The 25,472-nt window shown below is 32.6% G+C and overlaps 5 protein-coding genes and 1 long non-coding RNA gene across 11 annotated transcripts; 3 read left to right on the top strand and 3 right to left on the bottom strand.

The window, feature by feature from the left end:
- Nucleotides 1–344: 344 nt before the first annotated feature.
- On the bottom strand, nt 345–1,221 carry LOC133038518 (uncharacterized). The gene is made up of 2 exons (XM_061116687.1): nt 538–1,221; nt 345–419 (listed from the first exon to the last, which is right to left on the bottom strand). The coding sequence occupies exons 1-2, from the start codon at nt 1,219–1,221 to the stop codon at nt 345–347; spliced, it is 759 nt and encodes a 252-aa protein (XP_060972670.1).
- A 2,615-nt stretch (nt 1,222–3,836) lies between these two features.
- On the top strand, nt 3,837–7,012 carry LOC115716321 (uncharacterized). 2 transcript variants are annotated; one of them, XM_061116100.1, is made up of 3 exons: nt 3,837–3,952; nt 4,249–5,527; nt 6,194–7,012. In XM_061116100.1, exons 2-3 carry the CDS (start codon nt 4,270–4,272, stop codon nt 6,574–6,576), a joined length of 1,641 nt encoding a protein of 546 aa, XP_060972083.1. In that variant the 5' UTR covers nt 3,837–3,952; nt 4,249–4,269; the 3' UTR covers nt 6,577–7,012. The 2 variants fall into 2 exon arrangements, with proteins under 2 accessions (XP_060972083.1, XP_030500946.2); XM_030645086.2 differs by having other exon boundaries at nt 3,850–3,952; nt 4,265–5,527.
- A 3,363-nt stretch (nt 7,013–10,375) lies between these two features.
- On the top strand, nt 10,376–18,375 carry LOC115718126 (uncharacterized). Of its 4 annotated transcripts, none has more exons than XM_061116097.1 (3): nt 10,376–10,512; nt 10,840–12,600; nt 17,502–18,375. In XM_061116097.1, the coding sequence occupies exons 2-3, from the start codon at nt 10,845–10,847 to the stop codon at nt 17,612–17,614; spliced, it is 1,869 nt and encodes a 622-aa protein (XP_060972080.1). In that variant the 5' UTR covers nt 10,376–10,512; nt 10,840–10,844; the 3' UTR covers nt 17,615–18,375. The 4 variants fall into 4 exon arrangements, with proteins under 4 accessions (XP_060972080.1, XP_060972078.1, XP_060972081.1 ...); XM_061116095.1 differs by lacking the exon at nt 17,502–18,375 and adding an exon at nt 13,432–14,173; XM_061116098.1 differs by lacking the exon at nt 17,502–18,375 and adding an exon at nt 12,676–13,025.
- On the top strand, nt 14,797–24,990 carry LOC115716322 (uncharacterized). Of its 2 annotated transcripts, none has more exons than XR_009688023.1 (3): nt 14,797–14,999; nt 15,380–16,507; nt 24,069–24,208. XR_009688023.1 is itself a non-coding variant. In XM_030645087.2 (3 exons), exons 2-3 carry the CDS (start codon nt 23,044–23,046, stop codon nt 24,557–24,559), a joined length of 1,149 nt encoding a protein of 382 aa, XP_030500947.2. In that variant the 5' UTR covers nt 22,793–22,936; nt 23,039–23,043; the 3' UTR covers nt 24,560–24,990. The 2 variants fall into 2 exon arrangements, 1 of the variants encoding a protein (XP_030500947.2); XM_030645087.2 differs by lacking the exons at nt 14,797–14,999; nt 15,380–16,507 and adding exons at nt 22,793–22,936; nt 23,039–23,701 and having other exon boundaries at nt 24,069–24,990.
- Nucleotides 17,437–18,744, bottom strand: LOC133038067 (uncharacterized). The gene is made up of 2 exons (XR_009688026.1): nt 18,470–18,744; nt 17,437–18,135 (listed from the first exon to the last, which is right to left on the bottom strand). It is a non-coding gene; the product is annotated as an uncharacterized LOC133038067 (long non-coding RNA).
- On the bottom strand, nt 19,533–21,532 carry LOC115716323 (nudix hydrolase 15, mitochondrial). The gene is made up of 5 exons (XM_030645088.2): nt 21,386–21,532; nt 20,447–20,772; nt 20,223–20,365; nt 19,942–20,061; nt 19,533–19,842 (listed from the first exon to the last, which is right to left on the bottom strand). The coding sequence occupies exons 2-5, from the start codon at nt 20,748–20,750 to the stop codon at nt 19,618–19,620; spliced, it is 792 nt and encodes a 263-aa protein (XP_030500948.2). The 5' UTR covers nt 20,751–20,772; nt 21,386–21,532; the 3' UTR covers nt 19,533–19,617.
- Nucleotides 24,991–25,472: the final 482 nt, after the last annotated feature.

Here is a 25,472-nt window from a genome sequence, read left to right as displayed (position 1 = left end):
AAAAATGTAAACAGTTTTGTCATAGCACTTTTAGATCGGATTATAATTAAACTTTATTTTGACAAAAAATCAATTCAGGGTCCTATTTGTACTATTTTAGAAAATACATGGTCCATTTTGTCATTTAACAAAACACAGGGTCCAATTGGTAACTTTTGTAAAACAGAAGGTCCAAAATGGTATTTACCCATATTAATATTATAAAAATATATTAACACGAAGAATTTTATTTTCAAATTTTAAATTTTTTTATTTACAAAAATATATTTTCGATAAAAATAATAAATTATGTTTTAATTATTTTGTAGTTTTTTTTTTTTTTTTTTGAAATAGAAATTTTATTACTAAGCAACACTAGGCACATCTGCTATTAAAAAAGCAGCAGCACAAGAAGGTAAACTATCAGTCCATACTTCGAACTTTTGAGTCATACGACTCCACTTAGCTAAACTATTAGCAATTTTATTACAATTTTTGGTAAAAAAATAAAAAATGAATCGACTGAAAATGGGTCTTCAATTGAATGATTGTTTGCACCAAATGCCCCCAATCGGTTGGAGAAGAAGCACCATTAGTAATAGCAGATATCATTGTTTTGCTGTCCGAGGCTACCCACACGTTTGAGATGGACCATTTAATGGCTAGCTTAAGTCGCAAAAGAATAGCAGCATCTTCGACTAAGTTGACAGCCATACAACCAGGTGTGTATACAATTTCAGCAACAATTAATCCGCCAGCTTCGTTACGAATTATCGCACTTATTCCACAGCCTTCCTGCACGTGAACCAGTGAAGCATCCGTATTGATTATGAAAAAATCCTTGGGAGGGGACTGCCAGAGAAGAATAGGCTTTGAAGGAGGAGGGCCTGGACTGGTTTTTTGCTGTCCCACTTGATGTTCTATGGTCTCTATCGCCCAAGGAATCCAGAAGTTAATGCCCGGGTCCCTGTGTTGAAAAATGAACTGGTTGCGTCGTTGCCAAATCAACCAAGTATAACCCACAAAACGGATGAACTCCTCCTTTGAGAGATGTTCCCATTGCCACCAAAGGAAGGCCGAGGCATTAAGGCCAATGAGATCTGTAAACTTGGAATAACCCAGTTGCTTCCATATTTTTTGAATCTTAGGACAGCCCCATAATGCATGAGGTATATCCTCCTCTTGTTGCAAGCACCTGCCACAGTTGGCTAATAAGGGCATTCCTCTCTTTCTCAATTCCATCTTAGTTGGGATCCAATGGCTAAACACTTTCCAAATGAAATTTTTCATTTTCGGAGTTAATCTTGATCCCCAAATGAACTTCCACCATGCTTTTAATTTGGAGTTATTAGAACAGGCCGCCCACTCCGAATTAAGAAATCTTAACTTATAAATAAAAAATTAAAGTCGTAAAATTATAAATAAAACATAAAAAGTAGTATTTCAAAATAGTAATTTACGGCATATATACCTAAATTTAATTATTACTTTGGACCAATCAAGGATTGTCACGTGACAATTTACATGATAATTAACGGTTAGGTACCTATAGAAGTTCTAAAATTATAACTTAAGTATTGTTACCGTAAAAAATTAATCTTATATATTTATTTACAATCGATTATTAAACTTAATTATTTATGTTGTAAATTACTTTTTTTAAATTAATTTTTAAATAAAAAATAAAAATTTAATGACTTTGACTATTCAGGAACTGTCACGTGATATTGACTTAACACTTAACAATTAGGTATTTATGGAAGTTCCATAAATATAGCTTAAGTACTCTTAAAAATTCTCTACTTATTAATTTGAATGTGTGTTTTAGCATTACTGATAAATTTTTAGTTTATTTTATTATTATTTAAAATATATGGTGTCGTTTGGTAACACTTTTTAATCAATTTTCTGTTTTTAAAATTGAAAAAGTAAAAATATTTTTCAAAAACATGTTCTATAAAACTGTTTTTACTTTTCAATTTTTTTAATTGAGAATCAAAATTTTAAAAACAAAAAAAAAAAAATCACTTTCAATATTTTTTAAACAATTTTTTTTCTTAATCAATATCTTGGACTTCGATCTGACCCGGACCCAAATCCCCCCACGACTCTAACGCTGAACCCGACCTCTGACTTGAACCCAAATCCAACCTCGAACCTAGACCCGACGTAAATAAAATCAAAAAATGAAAATGAAAATGAACTTTACAGAACACACTTTTAGTTTTTGTTTTTAAAATTGAAAAATAAAAGTAGTTACAGAACGCATTTTTGTTTTTGAAAAGTAAAATTTTTAAAAACAAAAATTTTACTTTTATTTTGTGATTAAAAAATTAGAAAATAAAAGTGTTACCAAACGACACCTATATAATTACGTAGTTGGGACAAAAATCCAATCTATATATCATATATACAAACCAATAATAATAGATTAATGGTCCAAAGAGCTTTCGAAACGTTAATTCTATTAGGAATGAGATGAGATAATTAGATGCTCTTTTAAATTTTAAATGCAAGAGTAAGACAAGAAGTGGAATAATTGGAGGATTATTCTATTGAGAAACTTTTTCTACATATAAAATGACTTTAAAAATTTAATGAAAGAGTTATCTTTCTTTTGAACAACTTCATACAATATTATTATGTAGATTTAAACTTGTTAAGGCTAACTAAATTTGTATCTAGACATAAACTCAAGTTCCAAGTTTTTATGCACACATCACATGTATGTTATTGTTTGTATAATTTTGTGAATTAGGCCAATAATACTTAAACACACCTACCTATGACCTTTATTCAAGTAGATAAAACAAAATTTTAGAGTTAGCTTAATATTATTTAGTTTTTGGTTAAGTGGTAAATGAAGGAATTCTCTCTAAAGAGGTAAAATTTTAAAAATAATCTTGTAACTTATTTTAAAAATAATTATAATTATTATTTTTGGTATTTTGTCATCTAAGAAAGTAATTAGTCATCTCCCAAAAGAACTTTTTTGGAAGGCCTTTGTGTCCATCGAGAGTCTTAAGGAAAGTTAGTTTTTTTTTTTGAAAAAGAGTTCTGAATGGTTAGTTATTTCCTCCTTAAAGAGAACCTCTCAAATAGTCGATTCCGACGGTTACTTTTTCTATCTGGGAAGACCCTTCGGCGTATGCTTCAATTCATAGTCCCGGAAACATTCGTTTCATCCGAGTACACTATAAAATCTATGAAATCCAAAACTAAAAGCACATGCTCAAATAAGAACCTATGAAATCCAAGTTTAATAAGATAAAACTATTTCTATCATTTCCAATTGTTCTAGATAGAAAATCCCAATGCCAAACATAAAAGATATCTTAAAAGCCATCAATAACTAAAATATTCTAAAATTTGTTGGTAAAAATGTACACTATACAAACAGAATATTATCAACTTCATTGGCAAACCAAAATTCATTTTCCTTTTCAACTCAATGACACATAGGAGAGGCTTTTTTTTTTTTTTTTTTAGCATTTCTCATTTGGTAACAGGTTTGTTTTCTAATTTTTTAATCAAAAAATAAAAGTAAAATTTTTGTTTTTAAAAATTTCGTTTTTAAAAAATAAAAATGCATTATGTAACCATTTTTATTTTTCAATTTTAAAAACAGAGAATAAAAATGTGTTCTGTAAAGTTTATTTTTATTTTTATTTAAGTCAGGTCTAGGTTCGGAGTCGGATTCACATTTAGGTCAGAGTCTAGGTTCAGCACCAGGGTCGTGGGGATGTATGTACGGGTCTGGTCGGAATCTAAAATATTAATTGAAAAAAACTGTTTAAAAAAATATTAAAATTAACTTTGATTTGGTTTTAAAATTTTGATTATTATAAATAAAATTAGATTAGTTACCAATTTTTTTTTTTATTGTTAGGAAAATAACCCTAACTTGGCTACGGTGCTCCGACGAGTACGAACGACGGCACCTCCATCTTCGGTCCCTTCTCCTACTCCACTGGTATCAATCACCAACTTTTTCACAACAATTATACTCAATTTATTTGGTTAACCATTACATATGTTGTACTCAATATTTGCTCTGATTTTTGAGAAATTCATGTTGTTAAACTTACGAAATGCTCAAACAATCATAGTTGTTGTCTTTTATTTGATACTTTGTTGTGAAGATCTGATCTGATTTTTGAAAAAATCATGTTTTAATACTTAGGAAATGATCTAAAAATCATGGTTCTGTATATGTATCATTGACTTTTCATTTAGTTGTAACACTCAAAAAACGATTTTTTTTTTGAGGGTTTTGGTGTGACAGTGATAATGGAGGTTGAGTCTCCGCCTGGTTTTAGTATGGACCAAAGTGATGACGAAAGAGCTGAACTGAGCATTTCTGAGCTCATTTGTAATCTCAGATCGGCATTCAGGATCTCTGATTTTGACCGGGTTGAGGAGATTCTGATCAATAAAGAGAACAAGATGAAGAAACAAATCACTGAGTTGGAGTCTGAGATTATCCAATTTGATCTTGAGGTCAAGAGGCTGAGGATAGTGAGTAGTGAGAATAGAATTTCGAGAGAGAATGACGAGATCATGGAGGAGAGAGTGAAGGTGGCTGAAGAGGGAATGAAATTGGCTGAGATGAAAGCAAGAGAAGCTGGTGACAAAATTAGAGAGACAGAGGAAAAGGTTGTAAAAGCTGAAGAGGGAAAGAAATTGGCTGAAGAAGGAATGAAATTGGCTGAGGAGAAAGCAAGAAAGCTTGGTGAAAAAGTAAGAGAGAAAGAGGAAAAGGTTATAAAAGCCGAAGAGGGAACAAAATTGGCTGAGGAGAAAGCAAGAGAAGCTGTTGACAGAGTTAGAGAGGCTGAGGATAGAGTTATGAAAGCTCAGGAGGGAATGAAATTGGCTGAGGAGAAAGTAAGAGAGACACGGGAAAAAGTTATAAAAGCTGAAGAGGGAATGAAATTGGCTGAGGAGAAAGCGAGAGCAGCTGGTGAAACAGTGAGAGAGGCTGAGGAAAGAGTTATGAAAGCTGAGGTGGAAACGAAGTTGGCTAGGGAGAATTCTAAGAAAACAGAAGAAATTTTAGAACGATTGCGGATAGATTTGAAGATGGCTGATGAGAAAGCAAAAGAAGCTGGTGAAAAAGTAAGAGAGACAGAGGAAAAGGTTATAAAAGCTGAAGAGGGAATGAAATTAGCTGAGGAGAAAACTAAAATAACTGAAGAAATGTGGATGGATTTAAAGAAGATTGAGAGAGAAAAAGTGGTTGAGATTGCTCAGCTCAAGGAGAAGATCAAGGTTTTAGAGTCTGGGAAAAATAGAGCTGAGGATGATAATGAAGTTCGGGAGAAACTTTTTGAGGAATTTGAGAAAAGGGCAATCTTGTTAGAAGCTGAAACAGAAACTGCTTTGAAAATGGAATCTCTGGTTTCAAAGGTAACGGCCATAGGTTCCACTGAGTCTAATAAAGCAAACGGGGAGAAGGATACATGCAAAAATGATGGATTTGCTGTTGTTTCGGGATCTGATCATTTTCCTTCATCTCCAACTTGTCTAATAAACCAAGATTTTCCAAGTAAGATCTTTGTTTGCATTGCTTCTTGCGATTTTACTTATCATGCATGTGTTTATGTGAGTTACTTTGTGTGCCTTGATTAGGTGATAGTCATTGGGTATTTGTATTACTTTATTATGTTCAAGAAGCATAGCAGACTGATTCTTTTTGCCTGGATTAGTCTGTAATATTGCGATATGTGTCTTTCAAATGACTTTTGCAGGCATGGTAAAGCTTTAATGTTGTCAAACTTTTCAAAGGACGTCACACTATTTTCTTAATATTTCTTCGTTTTTGAAGTTTTCATTACTCTTTCTCTATGATACGAGCTTATGTTTTCCTTTAGGAGGTAGAATTAGGGAGAGTATAACAATATTCAGAAAAACAACTTTTAGTGAGAGGATCCATGGTATGTGCTTCAGGTTTCAATGCTGCCATTAATCATTCTATAACATAAAATATTGTTCTTTCATTATATTTGGCTTATATGCGTTGTGTATCAAAAATTGAGTTATTATTGTTAGATGAAGTAAGCACTGCCTAAGTTGGGATTGACATTAAGTCAAAGAAAATGTTTTGTTAGGCATTCCATAGAATATAACTGAACAAGAATATATGTAGATATGTATAATATATGAAGACAGATGTAGTGCACAAGTAAGATTCCTAACTCCATGTTCAATGCAGGTGACAAGAAATCTGATTTTGATGAAGGTTATGGAATGGGATATAGAAATTTGCATGATATAGGCCTTATAGATTTGGCAGATTGGGATATTAAGCCCATACTGTCTAAACGAAAAAGATCTTGTTCCCCTAATGTAAGTGAGAGCAAGCTGAAGCTTGATGGTACATGTACAAATGATGATGATGTTGAGAACATATCTCTATCAAGATATGTTCAACTTGAATGTGAATACAAGACAAGAGAAGACATAAGCTCTCAAACTACTCTTAACAAGCTAACAGTTGGTAATAAGACTGATGCTTTCAATTTTGAGGTTAGTTCCTCATCTGAAAGTTATGATTACATTGATTTGTTCGACGGTTTGATGACAGACTTTAACTAAGATATGTGAGTGTAGAAGTCCAACAGGTTTGAACACCATTTTGATCTACTTGTTCATCGGGGCAGTCACGAGGATTCTTGTTTTCTGCAATTTCTGATCTTTTGTTGCTCGTTGTTCTTGCTTGCTTGTAATTATCGGTATAGTTAGATGCCATTAAACTAACACAACATGCTTGCCCAGAATATTTGTGTATATATATGTGATTAGTCCATTACCTTACCTTAGGAAGAGTCAGAAAAACCATATTCTTGCCTTTTGTTCCTCTTAGTCAAGGTAGAAATGTTTCTTTTTCTCTTGCCCTTTTGTACAAAACTAGCTAATTGACTGGTATAGTCAAAGCTGAACAGATAGTAGTAACAATCTGTTAGTATGTATATATTTATATTTCTTTTTGCTTCAGGAAAACTATATCTCAATACAAGAGGTGTTTTATCAACTTTGTGGATTTTTTTTTTTAATTTTTTTTCCATTTATATAAATAGGGTACTCTTCTTTATGTAAGAACAAAAGTAGTGTTCTCACAAATGAAAGCATTTATATATATAGATATATATTTTTTTTTTGAGTAACCAAACACTTCATTAGATAATATCACCCAAAATTAAGGATGAAACATAGAAAGGAAGATTGTCCTTAACCATAAATATGATTAGACTTATAATGAGAAGATTGCGCAAATATATGTCACTTTATTAATTTGACAAAATACAAAGAAATTATTAATAATAGCCTTACAATTTGAAATTGCACAGCCATACCATGTTTTTATTATTAATCAAATCTTCAACCACAATAAGACTATTTGATTCGAGTATCACATTGACCATCCAAGAGCCTTGATCCAACTTAATAAGTCTCTTTGATGCCCAATGCTTCAACTACATGAGGTTCAAGATTGCCATCTTTGCTTCCTCACTTAGTTTCCAGAACCACTCCAGCTGAATTTCGAGCCACACACCCATAGCCAAATCACCTATTATCATTAAATACAGTTCCATCAACATTAACTTTGATTTTAGAAAAATTTGGTGTCATCCAATGCTCAACTGCAACCCTACGAGATTCAAGGTTGGTAACCATATACATCTTTTGAGCATTACTTCATTCTTCAAAGTTTAGTTTAGCTAATAAAGCAACATCTTCAATCCTCCACAGTTTATTATTCTAAACTAGCTAATTTTAGATCTAGTGGTTTATATTTATTTAGTTATAATATGATTGGTTTCATTATATATTTTTTTCTTTTTAATTTAGGTAACTTTTTTGAATGGAAAATACTTTTATTATGCATAAACTTCTGTTACCAAACATGGTAACAATTCAGTTGAAATAAACTCCAAACTGAAAGTACAATTAGGATATAACATACAAGTTATAGCAAATTTTTGAACTATCATATTCAACGATCGTTTAAAAAATAGAACAAAAATATTTCTCAAATAAAAAAGTAATGACTTACAATCTGTAATAACATGACTAAACAAAGAAATCATAAACAAATTACTTATCAAAGCTTGAATAACACCTAAACAATCAGTCTCCAAAATGATATTGTGTTAATGTCGTCGCTTGATCCAACTGAGAGCTTCCCTTACACTCACGGCTTCAGCGAATAGAACCAAACCATGATAAAAAAAATAGTGCACCCTTCAATGGGAAAATCATGTAAATTTCTAATATTGCATCTACATTCCATGAAACCCAATGAAAAAATTCTCGTCTGAAGAGAAAAAATGTAAAACGTTTCCAATATAAGTTTTATGTAGTTGATTGTTGATATCATAATTATAATCATGAATATATATGTATATAGAAAAATAACTCTTATCTCTCTTAATCGATTAATAGAGTCATATATTAGATGAGAGAGAGGAGAATAGAGATAAAATTCTTGACAAAACTAAAAGAAATGGTAGTAATCAAATCAAGAGTTCTAAGTTTATGTTTTTAAATATTTTTCTAATATTTTGAAATAGGGATGTTTGGTGTAATGTAATTATAATAGTAATAGTAATAGTAATAGAATAGAATAAGAATGGTAACAGTGAAATGGAAAGTAAAATAAGTAATAAATGAGAATTCTATTCCATTATATATATATTTATATAATGTAACGAGTACATTGTAATCCTATTACATCACCTTTAAGAGTAACCAAATATCGTAATGAATAATTTAATTTCATTATGTTATCCGTATTTTTTGGATAACTAATGAGTAAGCTACAATGAATTCTCAATACAGAAACAAGGCAAATTCACTAGACCCAAATGAATCATTTGGACAACTCGTTTACTTGGATGGTCGAAACCGGAGACTTGAAGCCGGATCCATCAGAACTGTCTTTCAACGACAGACCTGGAGACCTAAAGCCGGACCTAAGATCCCTTAAACAGTGAACAAGTATAGATCGAAGAAGGATGCCCATAGGAAGCTTCTGAGAACGAAATATGAAAGGGCATCTGATAACAACTAGAGTTGCGAAAATTGACCCACATGATAGAATTCTGACACGATCCCAAGAAAGTAGGGGGCATGTCCTGTGTCAAGTATTTAGAATGATATTAAGTAAAAAATATCAAGTAAAAACTTGAAAAGTTTATAACAATATCTAAAAAAAAATACCATTTTAGGTATTTGGGTAAGAATCCCAAAAAAAATAAATAAATCCAATTAAATGAAACATAAGATTTTTTTTCCAAGATTTTACGTTGTAGTTATTGGTAACAATAATATTTAATCAATCATTAGAAGAGTATTACCATCAATCTCTTATCACAACATCTTAGTCAATTTTTGGACCTAAAAACATATATCGAAATATATTTTTTTTTTTATTTTTTATTCACAACGGTGTTCTTTATACTTAAAACATCACCCTCATAAACTAGAAATTTTATTTTTGGTATTGTATTAAGATTCTCTTAAAAATTCACAAGAATGATATTATAACTATAACTAATAACGTTACGAAAAAAAAATAAAATAAAAATATTCAAAATTTTGAGTGTGAAGGTTAACTAAGTGATTATAATGAGCACCATTTTTCTTTTGGCTAATTAAGATTTTGACCCATCGAACTTTGACATGTACCAAATTATGCCCCTTAAACTTTTAAGGTCGTTAAAAATGCCCTTTAAACTATTGAGATTGTTGGATTTAAAGATTTTTGTCCTAAAAAAAGTCTAACATGAATGAAAATACATGATTTAGTACATATCAAAGTTCGAATGACATAATTTGGTAGATATCAAAGTCTGGGAACATGGTTTAGTACATAAACAATCACTGAAATAGTAAAATTGAATGAAATTAGACAAAAATCCTTAAATTTAATAATATCAATAATTCAGGGAAAATTTTTAATGGCCAAAAAAATTTAAAAGACATAATTTAGTACATATTAAAATTTAGGCTAATTAGCAATTTTTCCCCGAACTTTGACATGTACTAAATTATGCCCCTGAACTTTTTTGGCCGTTAAAAATTCCCCCTGAACTATTAAGATTGTTCAATTTAAGGACTTTTGTCTAATTTCATTCAATTTTACTGTTTCAGTGATTGTTTATGTACTAAACCATGCTCCCCAGACTTTGATATCTACCAAATCATGTTTCTCAAATTTTGATATGTACTAAATCATGCCCCTTGAACTTTCATTCATGTTAGAGTTTTTTTACTAAAATTAGATAAAAGTCCTTAAATTTAACAATCTTAATAGTTCAGGAGGCATAATTTAGTACATGTCAAAATTCAGATGAAAAAATTGCTAATTAGCCTTAAATTTAAGAGACAAATTTTTTTTACTATTCTTTACTGTTATTGTTACTGTTCGGGAAATAGCCCTAACTTCACTGTGACGCTACAGTGCTCCGCTTTACTCCGACGAGTACGACCGACGCCACCTCCACTCCGATCCCATCTCCTAATCCTTTGGTATCATTCCCTAACTTTTTCACAACAATTATACTAAATTTATTTGAGTTGCATTACATTGTTGTATTTGATACTCAATATTTGCTCTGATTTTTGAGAAATTCATGTTGTTAAACTTAGGAAATGCTCAAACAATCATAGTTGTTGCTTTTTATTTGATACTTTGTAGTGAAGATTTGATCTGATTTTTGAGAAATTCATGTTTTTAAACTTAGGAAATGATCTAAAAATCATGGTTTTCTATATCATTTGCCTTTTCATTTGCTTAGATAGAACACTCAAAGCTTTTTTTTTTTTTAAATTTTTTTGTGGGTTTTGGTGTGACAGTGATTATGGAGGTTGAGTCTCCGCCTAATTTTAGTGTGGACCAAAGTGATGACGAAGAACTGAGCGTTTCTGAGCTCATTTGTAATCTCAGATCGGCATTCAGGATCTCTGAGTTTGACCGGGTTGAGGAGATTCTGATCAATAGAGAAAACAAGATGAAGAAACAAATCACTCAGTTGGAGTCTGAGATTATCCAATTTGATCTTGAGGTCAAGAGGCTGAGGATAGTGAGTAGTGAGAGTAGAATTTCAAGAGAGAATTATGAGATCATGAGGGAGAGAGTGAAGGTGGCTGAAGAGGGAATGAAATTGGCTAAGGAGAAAGCAAGAGAGCTTGGTGAAAAAGTAAAAGAGACAGAGGGAAAGTTTATGAAAGCTGAAGGGGGAATGAAATTGGCTGAGTTGAAAGCAAGAGAGCTTGGTGAAAAGGTATTAGAGACAGAGGGAAAGGTTATAGAAGCTGAGGAGGGAAGGAAATTGGCCGAGGAGAAAGCAAGAGAAGCCGGTGACAAAGTTAGAGAGGCGGAAAAAAGAGTTATGAAAGCTCTGGAGGAAACTAAATTGGCTGAGGAGAAAGCAAGAGAGCTTTGTGAAAAAGTATTGGAGACAGAGGAAAAGGTTATAAAGGCTGAGGAGGGAAGGAAATTGGCTGAGGAGAAAGCAAGAGAAGCTGGTGACAAAGTTAAACAGGCTGAGGAAAGAGTTATGAAAGCTGAGAAAGAAACTAAATGGGCTGAGGAGAAAGCAAGAGAGCTTTGTGGAAAAGTAAGAGAGAAAGAGGGAAAGGTTATAAAAGCTGAGGAGGGAACGAAATTGGCTAAGGAGAAAGCAAGAGAAGCTGTTGAACAGGTTAGAGAGGCGGAAAAAAGAGTTATGAAAGCTCTGGAGGAAACTAAGTTGGCTGAGGAGAAAGCAAGAAAGCTTAATGAAAAAGTATTAGAGATGGAGGAAAAGGTTATGAAAGCACAGGAGGGAATGAAATTGGCTGAGGAGAAAGCCAGAGAAGCTGGTGACAAAGTTAGAGAGGTTGAGGAAAGAGTTATGAAAGCTGAGGAGGGAATGAAGTTGGCTGAGGAGAAAGTAAGAGAAGCTGGTGAAAAAGTAAGAGAGACAGAGGAAAAAGTTATAAAAGCTGAAGAGGGAATGAAATTGTCTGAGGAGAAAGCAAGAGAAGCTGGTGAAAAAGTGAGGGAGGCTGAGGGAAGAGTTATGAAAGCTGAGGTGGAAACTAAATTGGCTAGGGAGAATGCTAAAAAAACAGAAGAAATGTTAGAACGGTTGCTGAAAAATTTGAAGATGGCTGAAGCGAAAGCAAAAGAAGCTGGTGAAAGAGTAAGAGAGACAGAGGAAAAGGTTATGAAAGCTGAAGAGGGAATGAAATTTGCTGAGGAGAAAACTAAAATAACAGAAGAAATGTTGATAGATTTGAAGAAGATTAAGAGAGAAAAAGTGGATGAGATTGCTCAGCTCAAGGAGAAGAACAAGGTTTTAGAGTCTGGGAAAAGTAGAGCTGAGAATGATACTGAAGTTTGGAAGAATTTTTTTGAAGAATTGGAGAAAAGGGTCACCTTGCTAGAAACTTATACAGAAAATGTTTCAAAAATGGAATCTCTGGCTACAAAGGTAACAGCCAGAGATTCCACTGAGTCTAACAAGGAAAATGGGGAGAAGGGTACAAGTAAAATTGATGGATTTGCTGTTGTTTCGGGTTCTGATGATCTTCCTTCATCTCCAACTTGTCCAATGAACCAAGGTTTTCCAAGTAAGGTCTTTGTTTGCATTGCTTCTTGTGATTTTATCAAAACATAGTTTTCTTTTCTTTTCTTTCGTACATCAGCTTATGTCGCGAATTTCACTTTAAACAATCCAATTGGGCCAAGTCATCAACGTAGAGGTTTTAACACCTGAGTCTTAATTTTCTGCAGTCACTTGAATCACTGAATTCAGACTTTCTTAGTGAAAGTTTATGACTCAATTCACATAAGAAACAGTGGGACATTTGATTACTTTGTTTGCCTTGATTAGGTGGATAGTCATTGGTTATATTTGTATTGCTTTATTATGTTCAAGAAACATAGCAGGCTGATTGTTTTTGCCTGGATTAGTCTTGTCTTTCAATGACTTAATTAAAGCCTTAATCTTAATGTTGTCAAACTTGTCAAAGATTATTTCACTATTTTCTTCATATTTCTTTACTCTTTCTCTATGATACGAGCTTCTGTTTTTCTTTGGGAGGTAGAATTAGGGAGAGTATAACAATATTTCAGAAATTTTAGTGAGAGGATCCATGATATGTGCTTCAGGTTTCAACGCTGCCATTAATCATTCTATAACATAAATATTGTTCTTTCATTATTTTTGAAAATTGATCTGATCTGATTTGTTTAACTGTCTAATTTGCTTATATGCTTTGTGTATCAAAAATTGAGTTATTATTGTTAGATGAAGTAGGCACTGCCTAAGTTGGGATTGACATTAAGTCAAAGAAAATGTTTTGTTAGGCATTCCATAAATATAACTGAACAAGTATATATGTATCCACACTTGGGTAGATATGCACATGTAAGATTCCTAACTTCCATGTTCAATGCAGGCGACAAGAAATCTGATTTTGAACAACAAATTATTGTTATTATTGATAGTGATGATGAAAGTTCTCCTCTTAGAAGTAATTTGCATGATAAAAGCCCTATAGATCTGACCAATTGGGATATTAAGCCCATACTTGCCAAACGAAAAAGACCCTGTTCGCCTAATGTAAGTGGGAGCAAGATGAGGCTTGATGAGTGTAAACCTTCTGAGAACCGAAAATCACCATCAAGACATGTTCAAGTTGAAAGTGAAGAGAAGATAAGAGAAGACAAAAGCTCTCCAACTACTCTTAACAAGCTAACAGTTGGTGATGAGGGTGATGCTTTCGATTTTGAGGTTAGTTCCTCATCGGACATTGATGGTGGCGTTGATTTAGATGAGATCATGTCAGAAAGCCAGAGACCTATTTAACTAAGATAAGCAAGATATACAGATTCACTAAACTAACACATGCTTGCCTAGAATATTTGTGTATATGTCTATATATATATATAAATATATATGATTAGTCCACTACCTTACCTTAGGAACAGTTAGAAAAACCATTCTTTCCTTTGTTCCTCTTAATGTATATATATGTTTAAGTTAAGGTTGAAGTAGTTGTCTTTCTCTTCCCCACATTTGTACAAAATTAGCAAATTGACTGGTATTAGTCAAAGCTAGACAGATATTAGTAACAAGTTAAAGTTAGTATGTATATGTTTATATTTGCTTTTTGCAAGTTAAAGTTGGTATGATTTAAAGAATGTTTGATGAATATATTTTTAGTATTTTTATTATTATTTTGTCATTAAGTAGAAAATTACAAATAAAATTTGAAAAATCCCTAAAAAAAATTAAATGAAAAAATATAACAATATAAAATTAATTACAATTTTTAATTTTTTGTTTGGATGAATGTATAATTTTTAAATTTAGGATTTTTTATTTTTTATTTTTATTTTTACACTTTAAAATATATATATATATATTTTTTTTTGGTATTTTTACGTAAATTTACATAGTAACCAACGAAAGAATTTAAATCGTAACTAAAATCCACAAAGAAACCATTGAAGTAACCACCAGAGCAATCCGAACTGTAAAAATGAAAAAAAAAAAAATAATAAAAAAATAATATATAGAGTAATTTTTTTTAATTTTAATTATGTAGATAAAAATTTCAAAAAATAAATAAATATAAGAATAATTTGTAAAATAAATATTTAAGTTTAATTGTGATATCATTAAAAAAAAAAAAAAAATTAATTGTGATAAATATTTAAATTTTATTTTTAAACATAGTAATACTTAAGTTATATTTATGTTTAAAAAATTAAACTTAGCTATTGATAATTTACTAAGCTTAATTAATATTTAACCAACTAACTACCCACCCTTGTCTTAGACTCTTTACTGTTAGTTATATTTTAATTTACAGTTTGGAAAATAACCCTAATTACGGTGCTCTGCTCCCCTCCGACGACTACGACCGACGCCACCCTACTCCGGTGACTACGACCGACGCCACCCCACTCCGACGACTACGACCGACGCCACCCCACTCCGATCCCATTTCCTAATCCTTTGGTATCTTTTCCTAACTTTTTCACTGCAGTCATACTAAATTTATTTGAGCTCCATTACATTGTTGTATTTGATACTCTGTACTCTATTTCTACTCTGATTTTTGAGAAATTGATGTTGTTAAACTTAGAAATTGGTCAAACAATCGTAGCTGTTGCCTTTTATTTGGTTAGAACACTCAAAGTTTGTTTTTTATGGAGTATTATTTGATACTTTGTAGTGAAGATCTGATCTGATTTTTGAGAAATTCATGTTTTCAAACTTAGGAAATGATCTAAAAATCATGGTTCTGTATATCATTGCCTTTTCAATTTTCATTTGCTTAGATAGAACACTTTTAAGTTTTTTTTTTTCCTTTTTTTTTGTGGGTTTTGGTGTGACAGTGATAATGGAGGTTGAGTCTCCGCCTAGTTTTAGTCTGGACCAAAGTGATGACGAAAGAGCTGAACTGAGCATTTCTGAGCTCATTTATGATCTCAGATCGGCATTCAGGAGCTCTGATTTTGACCGAGTCGAGGAGATTCTGGTCAATAAAGAAAACAAGATGAAGAAACAAATCACTGAGTTGGAGTCTGAGACTATCCGACTTGATCTTGAGGTCAAGAGATTGAGTAAAAATAGTAGTGAGAGTAGAATTTCGAGGGAGAATTATGAGATCATGAGAAAGAGAGTGAAGGTGGCTGAAGAGGGAATGAAATTGGCTGAAGAGAAAGCAAGAGAAGCTGGTGACAAAGTTAGAGAGACAGAGGAAAAGGTTGTAAAAGCTGAAGAGGGAAAGAAATTGGCTTGGGAGAAAGCTAAGAAAACAGCAGAAATGTTAGAACGGTTGCGGAAAGATTTAAAGATGGCTGAAGAGAAAGCAAGAGAGACAGAGGAAAAGGTTATAAAAGCTGAAGAGGGAATGAAATTGGCTGAGGAGAAAACTAAAATAGCAGAAGAAATGTTAGAACGATTACGGAAAGATTTGAAGAAGAATGAGAGAGAAAAGTTGGATGAGATTGGTCAGATCATGGAGAAGAACAATGATTTTGAGTATGAAGAAAATAGAGCTGAGGATGATAATGAAGTTTGGAAGAAAATTTTGGAAAGAGTTATGAAAGCTCAGGAGGAAACTAAATTGGCGAGGGAGAAAGCTAAAGAAACAGACGAAATGTTAGAACGATTACAGAATGAATTGAAGAAGAATGAGAGAGAAAAGTTGGATGGGATTGCTCAGGTCAAGGTGAAGAACAAGGTTTTAGAGTCTGGAGAAAATAGAGTTGTGGGTGATAATGAAGTTTGGAAGAAAACTTTTGAGGAATTGGAGAAAAGGGTGACCTTGTTAGAAGCTGAAACAGAAACTGTTTTAGAAATGGAGTCTCTGGTTACTAAGGTAACAACAGCCAGAGATTCCACTGAATCTAACAAGGCAAATGGGGAGAAGGGTACATGATGGATTTGATGTTGTTTCAGGCTCTGCTCGTCGTCCTTCACGTCCACCTTGTCTAATCCAATGAATCAAGATTTTCCAAGTAAGAGATCTTTGTTTGCATTGCTTCTTGGGATTTACTTATTAAGCATGTGTTTATTTGAGTTAAAAGGAAAATGCTAAATTGCTAACATAATGTAGTATAAACAGGCATCAAATCTATTCAAAAAAGTTGAGTCATAATGTGAGTTTGAAAGGATTAAATGTTATGGAAATGACTTTTGTAGTTTCTACTGATAAATGTAGGAGGACATTTTTGTAATCTATGAGATGGGCCTTTATTTATGTTAAGTATGAATGAATGTATCATTACCTGAATGCTGTAATCACCAAATAACTTAATTAGTATGTTAATATGTGGGATTTCTGGGATTCATATTTCAAGGTTCGGAATGTCTGCAAAGAGTAGTTGTATGAGATATACTAGGTGGTAGGTTGATCAATGAATCTATTTGAAACATATGTCTAATTACAGCCTTCAATTTATCAAAACAGACCTTACAATACAATTGAGCCGAGTCTGTAACATAGAGGTTTTGTTTTAACGCCGAGGCTTAGATTTCTGCAGCTACTTGAATTACCGAATTCGGACTTTATTAGTGAAAGTTATGACTCAATTCACATAAGAAACAGTGAGACATTTGATTAGGTGATAGTCATTGGGTATTTGTATGATTCCTTTTGCCTGGATTAGTCTGGGTTTTAAATTAGTTTTGCAGGCATGGTAAGCCAGTGGTACTTAATTAAAGCGCCTTTTGATGTTGTCAAACTTGGCATGATGATGCGCTTCAGGTTTCATTTTGTTATATGCTTAGTGTATCGAAAATCAAGTTCGGGTTGACAAACATAGTTATTACTGATAGATGACTAAGTTGGGATTGGCATTTTGTCAAAGAAATTGTTTTGTTAGGCATTCCATAAATATAATTGAACAAGGATATTCTTTTTTTTTTTTTTCTCTTTGTTTGAATATGATTATGAAGACTGATCTAGTACATTTGAGTAGCTAAGATACCTAACTTCCATGTTCAATGCAGGTGACAAGAAATCTGATTTTGAACAACAAGCTATTGTTATCATTGATATCGATGATGAAAATGCTCCTCCTACAAGCTTGTACTGTCTAACCGAAAAAGATCTTATTCTCTAATTGTGGGAGCAAGATGAAGCTTCTTGGTAACCTAAAATCCCCATAAAGACATCTTCAAGTTGAATGTGAAGTGAAGACAAGAGAGAACAAAAGCTCTCCAACTACTCTTAACATCTCTCTTTCAAAGTACCACTTCTCCTAGATCTTAGGATACTGTCTTTCCTATCCTTGCTAGGCTCCGTCTTTTTATTGGATTTATCACAGATATTTCACATATACCTATTCATTGTTATTTGATACATTGAGGTCGGTAATGTTGGTGAATTAAGTGTTAATAAGGGTATGGAAAGAGAGGGATTCAAACCACAAAAGCCTACATAGCAGAGTTCTAGTGCTGTGCCTTTTCCAAAAGCCTACATAGCAGTTCTAGTGCTGGGAGTAAGAGGTCACTGTCCGAAGGAGTGATCCTGGCTGGTTGGTCACGCAAGGGATAACCATTGAGCCAAGCAGATTGCCATAGGTTGGTGTCTTCGCCGTCACCAATGAGACTGATTGGAGGAACTTGGTCCAACTCGTAGGACCTGCAATAAGAATATGAAAAGAAAATTGATCCAAAACGATTGGAGGAATCTTCTAACTGGGTGATTGCGTTTCGTTTTAATTCCAATTTTAATTCTACAAAATATCTGTAACTGATCTAATAAGTAATAACAACACATCAAATCAAAACAATTCATGGCAAATTTGTAACCTTACACTAACCCAAAAAGTTCTGACTTAAAATTCTAATTATTGACCAAATGGGGTTCTTTCTTCGTCTACATATGTTTTTATTGGTTTCCACAAATTCTGTTGTTCCTTCTAAATTTCACATATTATACTTCCTTTCTCATTTAAAATATCACCATTGCTAACCTTATTTTCATCAATGGACTACACACAACCATTTGCATCAAGATACCCTGTACACGAGGCCAAGGCTATCTCCACTAACCCCCTTCCAATGTATATGCACTTTTGAGTCCGCCTACCATGAAAATAAAATGATATTATTATAAGAAAACAAGACAATTGTGAATGCTGCTCAACCTACAAGAGGTAAACGCATTATGTAATATTTTGTTGTATCAGATGTTGTAACAGTATTAAAGTTAATAAAAACAACTCAATGAATGTTCCAAAGTTGTGATATTGGCATAATTCAACAAACAAACAAGTAAATCACATACCTGTTTCAAAGCAACACCCCCTCGCTTTGCTTTTTCTCTGAGTTGAAAGGGAAAACATGGAGAATGGCAGTCTCTGAAATACCATCAATGCAGTTAAGGATAGCATTTTATGTCTGTCAAAATGAAATGCAGTTAAAGAGAGTTTGACATAGAACAGTTTGAAAGTGCCCAGCATCTCCAACAGTTCAACAGTAGAAGAGGACAAATACAACATTCTTATAAGTGGGAATGATGAGCCACATAAAATATCAATTCATTTTCGACGAGAAATTTAGCTTATAGTAACTTTAAGGCTAATTATTAATTTTTCCCTCCGAACTTTGGCATGTACTAAATCATACTTCCTAAACCTTTTTTGCCGTTAGAAATTCCCCCGAACTATTGAGATGGTTAAATTTAAAGACTTTTGTCTAATTTCATTCAATTTTACCGTTTCAGTGATTATTTATGTACTAAATCATGCTCCTCAGACTTTGATATCTACCAAATTATGCCCCTCAAACTTTGATATGTACTAAATCATGCCCCTTGAACTTTTATCCATGTTATAATTTTTTTACTAAAATTAAACAAAAGTCTTTAAATTTAACAATCTCAATAGTTTGGGGGGAATTTTTAACGGCCAAAAAAGTTCAGGGGCATGATTTAGTACATGTCAAAGTTCAGGGGGAAAAATTACTAATTAGCCTAACTTTAATTACAAGCTTTCTCTCAACTTTTAACACCCCATTCCTTTCCTCCACTACTCATTTGCCACAAGAATCAAATCTATTAGGTGAAGTAACACACTGTCACATTATTACACTCCAAAAGAATTTTTCTTTTTTCTTATAATTAGGGCAATGCAGTATCTTTTTCTACATTTCGAAGAATTTTAAAGATAGGATTTTGCGCTGGAAAAGGCGGTGGCCGTTGGTATACAACTGATGCTGCTTTAATCAAGATCCCAGCAGTCAAACCCCATATCATGAACTTGTTATTCTCTGTTTCATAGTCAAAGAAATGAATAAGGTACTTGTTCCCCATCCACTCTCTTTCTTCTACTCTTCTGTTCTCATCCTAAACAAAAATATGTATGAATATTTCTATTAAAGGTCCATCCACTTTGGACATGTGATTTGACAAAAGTGAATATATATATAATGAATGACAGTGAACCTTAATAAACATTTCCAATGGGGCATCAAATACAGTTTCTACTTCATCAGGATTAGGAGCAGGCTTGAATGATTCCTTGTCATTAAGTATGCCAATGACTGGAACTACTCTAAGAAGATGCTGCAAGTAGAAGATGCCAATGATTATTAACATTCAACTCAAAATGAAGCAATGGGCCATTATTCAGATCAGATCTCTCAAATGAATCTATCTATCTAGGTCTATGTATTGATTGATAATTTAAGATGAAAATAGAAAAGAAAAAGCAAAAAAAAAAAAACCTTGGAAAGGAATGGTTCAAGAACCGTCACAACATTGACAAGTGATGGATCCAAACCAATTTCCTCATGTGCCTCCCTCGTAGCTGTGTCACCATCATCCTTATCACCCTCCTCTGCTTTACCCCCTGGCAAAGCAATTTCACCTGCAAAAACAAAAACCCCATCAAACTCCCCATTTCAGAAACACAACAGATTCCCAATTATCTCATAAACTTAACCCTTACCCGAGTGAGTAGACAGAGTGGAGGACCGCTTTGTGAGAATTACTCTCAGATCCCCAGCATCTCCTTGGAAAAGACAGATTAAGACAGCTGCTCTCTTTTGTTTGAATCTTTGTGGGTTTCGGCTAATTGGGGTAGCCGATTCCACGACACCCACTTGGGACACGACCTTTCCTGCACTCTCTTCAGAGGTGGCCTCCTCTGAATCATCATCAAAGGGCATTCGCGGTGCCTTGTAGTGACAGAGCTGTTGGGCCAATGCCACTAGGCTCTCAGACCCTCCAAACCAATTTGCTGTTGAATCCATATATACACAAACTAATCGTCGTCTGTTGTAAGAAGAAAGGTGAAAATAAGTTAATTGATTTGAGGCACACAACCAAGAGCTAATTGATTAACTGTTAAGTCATTGTGGTAGAGTAAAGGATAGTTTATATTGTCTCTGTAATTCTCTGTTCTAATCTATCAATCTATAGACAAGTTTCTCTCTATTTTGATTCTGCTATTGTTCTGGTACCAGCAGAGTCGGTCTAATCATTAGGTACAAGAAAATAAATCTAGCTGAGACCAATTTGAAGTCTAAATTCACCATAATCATCCTTTCTGACCATTTCCTAAGTTCAAAAACATCAATTTCTCAAAAATCAGATCAGATCTTCACTACAAAGTATCAAATACTACTCCATCTGAGAATTATCAGTACTTATAAAAAATCAAACTTTGAGTGTTCTAAGCAAATGAAAAGGCAATGATATACAGAACCATGATTATTAGATGAGATCTTCACTAGAAAGTATCAAATAAAAGGCAACAACAGTATGATTGTTTGAGCATTTGCTAAGTTTAAAAACATGAATTTCTCAAAAATCAGAGGAAATATTGAGTAGAAAACAGAGTATGAAATAGAAGAATGTAAATAAATTTAGTGTTAGGAAAAGATACCAAAGGATTAGAAGATGGGATGGGAGTGGAGGTGGCTTCGGTGGTAGTCGTCGGAGTGAAGCGGAGCACCGTAGTTAGGGCTATTTTCGTAACTGTAAAGTGTAACAGTAAAGAGTCTAAGATGACAAGGGTGGGTAGTTAGTTACATAAATATTAAGCACATTAAATAAATAATATTTGGATAAATAATATTTTGGAACATATGTTTTGCAAAAGTTATTGATTAGACCATCTTTTTTGTTAAATGACAAAATAGATCATGTATTTTCTTAAATAGTAAAGATAGGACTTTGAATTTAATATTTGATAACTTTTTTTTAATAAAACCAACTTGAAGACAATTCCTAACACGAACAGATACAAAAAATATAAACAGTTTTGTCATAACTTTTTTAAATCGAAATATTATTAAATTTTATTTTGAAAAAAAAATCAATTCAGGGTCCTATTTGTATCATTTTAGAAAATACTTGGACCATTTTATTATTTAACAAAACAGAAGGTCCAATTGATAACTTTTGCAAAACACATGGTCTAAAATAGTATTTATCCTATTTTTTAACTTTGTGTTTTTAAATTTACGGTTTAAGTTATTTCGGTAATTATTGCAGTAATTTTCATGAGGGTAGTTAAGTGGATTTTGGTTGCAATTTATGTTGCTCTGTCAATTATTATGTAAGTTTTTATACAGATTTATGTAAATATATATATATATATATAATATTTTGAATTGTAAAATCAAAAAAAATCCTATTTTTTATGATTATATATGTTGTGTTTATTTAAAATTACTTGTAAAGTTTTAAAATTTTTTAAAAAATTTACAATGTCTAAAATATAATTTACATGTTTTGTTTCACGCTGATTGTTTTTTTTTAACGTGTAATAAGTAATTATTTTAAATTTTATTTTTGACACGATAAATTATTTAATTTTTTTAAAAAAATTTACAAGTAATTTTAAATAAATAGCTACAATATATATAATTATATATATATATAAAACAAATAAATTAAAAACTCTGTTATATATCAAAACAAATAGAGGTCTAGTAGAAAAATCATTGAATCTACTACATAAATTTCTAATTATTGGAATTTTTATCTAAATACTTAAAATTAAAAATTATATTTAATATTTTTATTTCAAAATTCATTTTAAAATTTTAAACAATATATATAAAAATAAAAAAATATTATAAATTTTAAAATAATTTTTTAATAATAATATTAGGTGTACAAATCTAAACATTACACATATACAACAATGTACATACTAACAATTCATATTGCTAGTTAACTTTAAAAAATAAATGACACCTTAAATTTACTAACATTTAAATAATTTAAAGAATTTTACCACTAAAATTTAAAATTAAAAGGGCTTAATTGCAAAAAGAAACTTATAAAAAAATTATTATTTATTTCTTGTATTGGATTTTTCCCACTTCCCTAGTCTCTCCTCCACGCTAAGCTACTGTGCTCCCTCAACTTCACTCCGACGAGCTCCGTTTCTGCTCAGCTTCACTTCTTCATCTTCGTCTCAGCTCAGGTAAAAACAGTGATGTTTTCTATCATAGAAATTGGTCCAAAAATCATGGTTACTGTATATAATACTTGTTCACATTTTGTTTTGTGGGTTTTGGATTGACAGTGTTAATGGAGGTCGAGTCTCCACTGAGTTACGGTATGGACCCAAGTGATGACGAAAGAGCTGACCTCAGTATTTCTGAGCTCATTGGCGACCTCAGGACGGCCTTTAGGCCCTCCGATTTTGACAGGGTTGAGGAGATTTTTGTCATTAAGGAAAACAAGATGATGGAACAAATTAGGGATTTGGAGTCTGACAAAATCCGACTTGAAATTGAGGTCAAGAAGTTGAAGACAGAGAATAGTGAGAGTAGAGTTTTGAGAGAGAATTATGAAATTATGAGGGAAAGAGTGAAGATGGCTGAAGAGAAAGCTGAAAAAACTGAAGGAATGTTGGAACGGTTACTGAAAGATGCGAAGAAGAATGAGAGAGAAAAATTGGATGAGTTTGATCAGCTCAAGGAGAAGATTAAGGTTTTAGAGTCTGAGAAAACTAGAGCTGAGGAAGATGTTCAAGTGTGGAAGAAAAGCTTTGTGGAATTGGAGAAAAGAGTAACTTTGTTAGAAGCTGAATTACAAAATGTTGTAAAAATTGAATCTTTGGTTCCAAATGTAAAAGCCATAGATTCTACTGAGTCTAACAAGGCAAATGGGGAGAAGGGTACAGGTGAAAATGATCATCATCTTCCTTCACCTCCAACTTCTCCAATGAACCAAGATTTTCTAAGTAAGATCTTTGTTTGCATTGCTTATTTCTTGCAATTTACTTATCATGCATGTGTTTGTTTGAGTTAAAGGAAAATGCTAAATTGAGTCATAATGTGAGTTTGAAAGGATTACATGTTATGGAAATGACTTTGTAGTTTGTACTGATAAGTGTAGTTTGACATTTTCATGAGCTGCCATTAATGTCCTTAGCTGTGGTAGGGACTAATTTCAAAGAAATCCAGTTTGGGGTAGCAAACATAGTTATAATTGTTAGATGAAGTGGTCACTGCTTCAGTTGGGATTGACATCAAGTCAAAGAATATATATATAGATATATATGTATATGCATGCACATGTAAGATTCCTAACTTCCATGTTCAATGTAGGTGACAAGAAATCTGACTTTGAACAACAAACTATTGTTATCATTGATAGTGATGATGAAAATGCTCCTCCTAGAACCAATTTGCATGATAAAGGCCCTATAGATCTGACTTATAAAGGCCCTATAGATCTGACTTATAAAGACCCTATAGATCTGACGGATTGGGATATTAAGCCCATTCTGTCTAAACGAAAAAGATCTTGTTCGCCTAATGCAAGTGGGAGCAAGAGGAAGCTTGATGGTGCAACACCTACAAATGATGCTAAGAACCGAAAATCGCCATCAAAACATGTTCAAGTTGAATACGAAGAGAAGACAAGAGAGGACAAAAGCTCTCCAACTACTTTTAACCAGCTAACAGTTGGTGATGAGAGTGGGGCTTTCAATTTTGAGGTTAGTTCCTCATCTGACAAGCAAACTAGTTCCTCATATCACAGTGATGCTAGCGTTGATTTAGATGAGATCTTTTCACAAAGCCAGAAACCAATTTAACTAAGATAAGTGAGTGTACACGACCAGCGATTTTGAACACCATTTTGGTCTACTTGTTCTTCGGGGCAGTCAAGAGGATTCTTGTACTCTGCATTTCTGATCTTTTTGTTGCTGGTTGTTATTGCTTGCTTGTAGCTATAGATATAGTTAGATGCCATTAAACTAACACATTAGTGTATATGTATCTATATATGATTAGTTCACTACCTTACCTTAGGAAGAGTCAGAAAAAACCATTCTTGCCTTTGTTCCTGTCTATATGTATATTTTTAAGGCAAGGTTGAAATGGTTCTTTTTCTCTTCCCCTTTTGTACAAAACTAGCTAATTGGACTGGTATAGTCAAAGCTCAACAGATATTTGTAACAAGTTATTATTATTATTAAATATATATATATATATATATTTATATTTTCTTTTTGCTTGAAGAAAACTGTATCTCAATGTAAATTGGAGAACATGGCCACAATGGGAAACCTTCCAAAAGCCCTTTGGTTTGAAAAACACAAAGAAACTGATGCAGAAAAAACATTAGGGTCTTCTTTAAGACCAGGAAAAAATTGATTTTAAAGGAGTCTAATGATTGGATTGAATCAATAAGTTATGAAATAAAGAACAAAACATTAGAAAATTGGCACAATTGCATTAGAAAGTTGTCTAAAATCAGTGAAGCATTTGAGTGTTTCTTCTGCCAATTTGAGTGTATTTAGAAGTAATTTTAAGAGAAATTAATCAGTGTAAAAATCAAGTTTGGCACATTGACAACTTTTGGGCAACTATTTAACAGTATTGGGAAATCAAGTGCTTGAAATTGAAGATATTATGGTTGCTAGTTTGGAACCCCATTTGCCATTGTTCTCATATCACCTTATAGTTATTATAACCAAGTTTATTTATTCTCAATATATAGTTGGA

The sequence above is a fragment of the Cannabis sativa genome, chromosome 5, assembly GCF_029168945.1.
Source record: "Cannabis sativa cultivar Pink pepper isolate KNU-18-1 chromosome 5, ASM2916894v1, whole genome shotgun sequence".
NCBI classification, from domain to species: Eukaryota; Viridiplantae; Streptophyta; class Magnoliopsida; order Rosales; family Cannabaceae; genus Cannabis; species Cannabis sativa.
Note: the sequence above shows the minus strand (reverse complement) of the source record. Positions and strands in the feature narration are given on the sequence as shown.